At 48.6% G+C, this 7049-nt stretch overlaps 1 protein-coding gene across 1 annotated transcript in view; it reads left to right on the plus strand.

Moving 5' to 3' along the window:
• Positions 1-386: 386 nt before the first annotated feature.
• The window catches only part of LOC104491361 (obscurin-like), a gene marked incomplete at both ends in the record, with an annotated part of 11535 nt that continues 4872 nt past the window's right edge, over positions 387-7049 (plus strand). The window contains 6 exons of the mRNA XM_010133774.1: positions 387-662; positions 1716-1991; positions 2785-3060; positions 4312-4578; positions 5045-5314; positions 5544-5807. Coding sequence (XP_010132076.1) covers positions 387-662; positions 1716-1991; positions 2785-3060; positions 4312-4578; positions 5045-5314; positions 5544-5807 — 1629 coding nt within the window. The remainder of the gene's footprint in view (positions 663-1715; positions 1992-2784; positions 3061-4311; positions 4579-5044; positions 5315-5543; positions 5808-7049) is intronic.

Here is a 7049-nt window from a genome sequence, read left to right on the forward strand (position 1 = left end):
AGAAATTTGTTACCTTGCATTCAACTTCAACCAAAACGTCTCCTGCCTTGACTGGACCCTGCCATCCAATGTTCTGACGAAGCATCCAGGTGATCTTCTAGCTTACTGCTGTTGAGATAATAATCTTTGAGTGATCTGTGACAAAGCAACAAAAAACTTTAAAACACAAAGCAACCAAAAAAAAAAAAAAACCCAAACAAACCAACAACCAACCACAAACCATTTCGAATGTTCTTCAAAGACCTCTAGATGTCTGTTGTCAAGGCAGAGGCTTGTTTTTCAGTGTTAACCGTCGGCAAGAGGCTTGTTTTCCAGTGTTACCCGTAGGCTGCGATAAGGGGATTGGGCAACATCGTGTCTCAGAGACTCTGAATTTCTCTTTTCAGAGCCAGAAGTTGTGTTCACAAACAAAGACAAGGTGCAGAAGGAGGTGAAAGCTGCACTGTCAGAAAACGCCACGCTGAGCTGCGAGGTGGCCCAGGAGAAGACCGAGGTGAAATGGTACAAGGACGGGAAACTGCTCACCTCGAGCAAGAAGTTCAAGGTGGAGCCGGAGGGCAAATTGCGTCGGCTGGTGGTGGGCCAGGTGGAGAAGAAGGACGCTGGGGAGTACAGCTGTGAGGCTGCTGGCCAGAAACTGACCTTCAGGCTCGATGTCACGGGTGAGACAGGACAGGGTAATGAAGCGGTAACTCTAATGACTGTTCCACTACGGCTCGGCAGCCCGTAGGCTTCACCTGATCTCCTGTACCTTGTTGCCTAAATTTGTAGAATGGCAATATTTGGCCTTAGCACAGCAAAGGGCAACCCCACTGTTAGTCCGTATAACAACACTGCAGCTCTAAGTATAACAGAAATAATAAGATATTACTCAGCTCTCTCCCACTCCTGGGATCCCAAGGGGTGACTCTTGCACGTTGATCCTCTTGAAAGGAAAGAGACTTTCAAAAATCCATTTCTTTTTAGATGCCATTTCTGAAAACTGAGAGGCTGGAATGTGTTTTGTCACAATTTCAGCAGCAAGACCCCTCGAGACAGGTTGAAAACTCGGCACTGTTTCTGAATTTGGCCTGTTGCACGTTTGAGGTCTCAGCATTCTGAGATGTCTTTCTGCTTCTGCAAGGTGCTACGGCCCTTTGTCACGAAATATCACGGGCAACTGGCCTCTTGGATTCACAAGGTGCCCAACCTGCTTGTGACACTGAAGGGAGTGTTGATGTTGCCACCGCTGGGTGCCTTGCTGGCCACCGTCCTGCCTCCCAGAGCGCTATAAGGACGTGGCGTTTCCTTTGACCCTCTGAAAGTCAGGTTTGGGACAGAGGAAGAGGCGGTGAAGGGTCCGTTCCAGAATCCCGTAGTGCTGTATTCGTGACCTTGACATTTCACTGTAGGTCTTAAGTAAAAGGGGTTTGTGAGCTTTTGGTGATATGCAGGACAAGATATTCTTCGGGAATGTTTGAATTAAACCGTTTTTTGTGTGGTGGATTGCCACCACAGGACTGAGGACGAGGACCCTCTTGGTCCTCTCCATTCCTAAGCTCGCTCTTCCCTATTTTCCACGTTTCAATTCACACAGAAGAGTAGATATTGCCCAGTGAAGACCAGCAGTTTGGGCAAGTGACAACCTGAATATTTCCAAACCTGTGTGCAGAAATCTGTAAGACTGATCTCCTTTTAATCCCTCAATCAATATTTTCTTCCTTTCTTGCACTCAGAGCCCAAACCTGCGTTTATAAACCAGGAAAAGGTCCAGCGGGAGGTGAAAGCTGTCCTGACAGGAAGCACCACCCTCAGCTGCGAGGTAGCACAGGATGCGACCGAAGTGAAATGGTACAAGGATGGAAAACTGCTGATTTCCTCCAGAAAATTCAAATCAGAAGCTGCAGGCAAAACCCGGCGCCTGGTTATAGAGCAGCTGGAGAAGAAAGATGCTGGAGAATATGTCTGCGAGGCTGCAGGCCAGAAGCTGACCTTCAAGGTGGAAGCAACTGGTGAGGACTCACCCAGGCAGCCCTTTGTGTGGCTTAGGGGAAAACTGGAGACCCCTTACCCAGTGGCCACGGCGCAGCCACCACTTTCCCTGCAGCAGAACTGGTGATCCACATCTCACATTAGTTTGACCGTTTTAACCCAGCAGTGCGGAGGTGGAAAATCTGGCTGAAGCCCTTCTTTTGGCTGTGGAAATTGCTTAGCATCTTCCATCACCCAACCGTTTTAAGTGGTGGGGAGCTGAAAGCAGAATTGGGAGGTTTTGAAGGGCGGAAATAGAGCTGTGGAGAAAGGTGGCTAAGAAAAGCTGGTCTGCTGCGGTGTGTGCCCCAAAACCGCCCGGTTTTGTGGCCAAGTGTTGCACAAGGTAGAGAAGGAGCCAAGAGAAAGGGAACAGAGAAAGAAGAAATGAAAATAGGCCATAAATGCGTGTTCGGTATATTAGTATTTCTTCTTAATTAGATTGAAAACCCGAAAAGTGGGAGATGAAATAATAACACAGGCTGTTCTAAGAAAGAAGCATTTTGTGGGCAGCAGGTAAAAAGTACGTTTGCATTTCTTTTCTTTTTTCCTTTTTTGCTTCTTTTCTAAGCTGAAGCTCTGGGTTGCCTGACGGGTCATTTTCTTCCTTCCTGCTCAGCGAAGATTACACCAGCCACAAACATTCAGCCCTGTTCCCTGGGTGGTTACAGATGATGGATGAGGTGGTGTTGCGTGTTGTGAAGAGGGAGTGGTAGAAAAATCGCTGTTTTAAGGATTTAAGTTATTTGTTTTCCTATTTTAATTCTTTCCTAGAACCAGAGGCTAAATTTGAAAAGAAAGGTGTCCAGAAAGAGCCTCTCATTGTTCAAGAACATGAAAGCATCACGCTGACTACTTCAGTAACGCCCGAAACTGCCGCGGTAAAGTGGTTCAAAGACGGAACCGAAATCAAGGCGAGCAAGAAGTATGAGATCAAGAGCGAGGGGGCATCCAGGACCCTGACGGTGAACTTGGCTGAGAGCGCAGACACTGCCGTGTACACTTGCCAGACAAAGAGCGATAAGCAGGAATTCAAAGTACAGGTGAAAGGTGAGTGGAGAACAGCGCGCTGGTCATGTCCCAACCCAGCAGCTACCCTTTGCCGTGGTGGATGAAGGTGAAGTGCAACCTCTCTCTAAACCTGTTCCAACCTCAAGGCTTGTGTTGCTCTTTCAGCTGCAATGGCAGCAAAGTTCTCCTGCCAAATCCCTAGTTTTTGTCCCTTGCTTGTCTCTTGGGGGAACAAGGAAGCCTATGATGGACCCTTCTCCTGGTGTCTGCTCCCTACTCTCATCAAGTTGTTTCTGTCTCCTCCTAACCCCAGTAGCTAGGGCATGGCAGAGCTCCAGCTCTTCCCCACTCTGCTCACCAGCAGGACAAAAGTGATGAGGCTCCGACCCAGGTTGCCCAGAGAAGCTGTGGATGCCCCACCCCTGACCAGGTTGGATGGGGCCTTGAGCAACCTGCCCTAGCGGAAGTGGGGCAGGGGAGTTGGTCTAGATGATCTTTAAGGTCCCTTCCAACCCAAAAAACATTCGATGAATCTATGTAGAGGGATGTTGCGAGAGGAGAACATTCGTGTTAGTCACGTGGGAAAACAGGACCCAAATTGTATCCTCCTCTGTCTGTGGCACAGCGCACCTGGGATGCTGTTCCCTGCTCAAGGCTAAGGCTACAAATGGACAAGAAGGATGAATGCAGCTAGTCCGCAGATGGAGAGGAGAAGGGTGGTGTCCCAAAGCAAAGGCCTGCTCCTTTGTCATCGGACACTCACGGTGGAGATGTCTGCAGCTGAGATGCTCCTCAGCTCCCTCTGGAATCACAGCAGAGGAGTGGTTCCTGATAGGTCATACATCCCATCGTGAAAACATCTCCTTTAGGATGAGAGAAATCACATTCTGGGTTTCTCTGACTCCATTGGTTGTGTCTTCCCTGACAGCAGAAACGAAGGTGGCTGGGGCTTGTGCATCCGTACGGGTTTTCACTTAAGTAAATCAGGCCCCGATGTAGAACCACCACAAGGTCTCAGGTGAAAGGTTAGAAAGAAGGGAAGGCAACTCCCAATCCTGATTTAAGACGCTGTTCTTGCCTTAGAGGATGATAGTGGTACTGAAATACCATGTCAAAGGAATCTTCCCCAATGTCCACCTTTCTGATTTGTTTCTGTCTACTCCGATCCCCAGATACGTGCCGGGGTTGGGTTATTTATTTATTTTTCTTTAAAGTTGACCAGGACCAGTTTCTTAGAACACATTTCTTACCTTTTCCTTTCTTATCATTTTTCCTCCTTCTGGATCTCAGAAATCCCAGTGAAGTTTGCCAAAAAACTCGAAGCTGTTAACGCCGAGATTGGAGGCAGCGTCTCTTTGACCTGTGACGTGAGCCACGCCAAGGGGAAGGTGGTGTGGCGCAGGAACGGAGTGGAGATCAAGCCCAGCAAACGTTTCCAGATCCACGAGGAGGGGGTCAAACGAACCCTGACGATAACAGGGATCCGGGCTGAGGATGAGGGAGAGTACTCCTGCGAGTCCAGAGATGACAAGAGCAGCATCACCATCGTGCCCAAACGTATGTATCAAACAGGTGGAGGGGTCCGTGCATTTTGTCCTCGGTCGTTACAGCTCCGCAAAGCTGAGTTCGTTCATGTCTTGACAGCAAAATACAGAACTCCACTTCCTTTCTCAGCGCCAGTGGAACCTCCATTTGTGAAGAACATAATGACTTTGAGGCCTGTGGGGCTCAGGTCTCTTAATACTGGGCAAATTGATCTTCATCTTGCATCTGAGGTCGGAATTAAGTATCCCAAATCTAAGATGGAATTTTTCCCGCCCCCCTCCCCCCTTCTTTGTTTGCCTCTCTCTTCTGGCACTTTAAAACGCAAAACTTAGACAAGGGAATTGTGATGACCTGTTACTGTCATCATTACTGTATGTAATAAAAACTGATGCTTTCGATAAAATCATCGAAGCTCGTGGAAGGTGATTATGCCATGTTGCAAAGATATGCCGCTAAATGTTTCATTCCTTTCCATCAGCTCCCAGAGTGGTGAAGTTCGTTACCGGTCTCATCAGCGTGGCCTCTGAGGAAGGAAAAGAGGCTGTGTTCAAGTGCACAGTCTCCCCCAGTGATGCGGTGGTCACTTGGCTCAGGAATGGCGTCAAGATTGAAGCCAGCAAGAAGTACGTGATCTCACAGAAGGACAGCAACCACAGCCTCACCATCACTGATCTGGCGCTGGAAGATGCCGCTGAAATCTCCGCCAATGCTGAGGGTGTAGAAAGCACAGCCAACCTCAGAGTCCGAGGTAAGAGGAGATGATAAGGCCCCTTTGACGCGCTGATGCTGTGACCTAGGTTGTGGCCTTCCCTCTGAATGGTTATGTTAGCAGTAGGGAAATTCGGCTTTGCATCGTTACATAGGAATGCCCAGAATGCAATGGGACTGGAGATGCGTGAAGCACCATTCCAATTTTCTCTGAAAGCCTGTTGTCTAGATCCTGCTCATTCTTACTCATATTTCTTCTCCTTTGGCAGAGGCCTCAGTCTCATTCAAGAAGAAACTGGAGCCCAGAACAGTTGAAGAGAGGGAGACAGTGACCTTGGAGGTAGAGCTGACCAAGCCTGCAGAGGTGAAGTGGATGAGGAACAGCATCGTACTGAAGCCCAGTGAAAAAATAGAGATCAAAGCTGAGGGAACGAAGCATACCTTGGTGGTTAAGGACATCTCCTTTGCAGACAGAGGCTTCTACTGCTGCGAGAGTCCTGATGACAAGACCCAAGCTAAGATCAACGTGGAAAGTAAGTTGAATGATCTCCTGTTCTGTAGATAGCCTGGGCAGGGTTTGGAGGTGGGTTCTGGTCTCTTCCGTGATCATAACGGCCACTGCCGCCAGTCAGGAGATTGAGAAGAGGTGAAAGCAAGGGTAGCAGAGGATGACTGGTTCCTGCTACTTCCATCTCGTACCACCAGCTTTTCGTTGACTTTAACTGATTCTTCTCTTTCCTCTGAAATTTCTCACTCACTGGTACGCTGTTTTTTCCTTTGCGTGGCTTTTAGCAAACCATTCCCTCGTCAGCCATCCATTGCCCTAATTCTTCTCTGCAAAATACCTCTTTCAGAGTGTCTCTTTATATTGAGGCAGGGTCAAAAAACCAACCAGAGCAATCTTCTGTCTGAGGGTGCTGCCCTTTCAAGTGAGCTAATGACATCTCAGCTGTACCTCTGTACTTGTGTCCTTTTTCCATCGTCCTTTTGTCATGATTACTGCAGGCAGGCGAAGGCTGGATTTAAGTGTTTAAGGACTGTCTAATGTTGCCCATAAAGCTGCTGCCACCAGTTGGTGCTGAGTAGGTCATAGGGCTTGATAACAGACTTGAAGCACGTAATCTTGTGGTCTTCTGCCTCGTACAGAGCAGGATTTGTCAAGTCACTTCCGTGCACTGCCAAGACAACTTCATCTTCAAAATCTTCCTGGCTGTCTGTTGTCACAAACCCACTGCTTTAGCATCCCGATACGGGGCAGTTGTCACTGCTCTTGGTGGTTGCTCATCTTCCAAACTGAACAGCTCTAGAAAAAACGCCAGACATCAGCAGCGTCTAGCAGCTGATTGAGGCCTTATGAATCCAAGAGCAATCAAGCACATTAATTTCACTTCTTTCTGTAGATAACAGAGATATGAAAATACCCCTGGAGAGTGTTTAAAGTCTTAGTTGCACTGAATTACCTTCCAGAGTGCCTGAATATTCAAGGAACCATGGGTGACTCTGATCAGAGAATCAGAGACTGGTTTATCATTTGGAAAAAAACCTTCAGAGCTCACCCAGTGCAACCCCTGCAGGGAGCAGGGACATCTGCACCCAGAGCAGGGGGCTCAGAGCCCCAAGGGCCAACTGACCTGCCATGGGGCCAGCGATGGGGCTGCTCCCGCCTCTCGGGGCAGCCTGGGCCAGCGTCTCACCACCCTCTCAGCGAAGAATTTCTCGCTTACATCTGATCTCCCACACTCCCACCTCTGTGCGCGCAGCAGGGAGGCACCAGA

This window comes from Buceros rhinoceros, unplaced genomic scaffold (assembly GCF_000710305.1).
Source record: "Buceros rhinoceros silvestris isolate BGI_N320 unplaced genomic scaffold, ASM71030v1 scaffold19790, whole genome shotgun sequence".
NCBI classification, from domain to species: Eukaryota; Metazoa; Chordata; class Aves; order Bucerotiformes; family Bucerotidae; genus Buceros; species Buceros rhinoceros.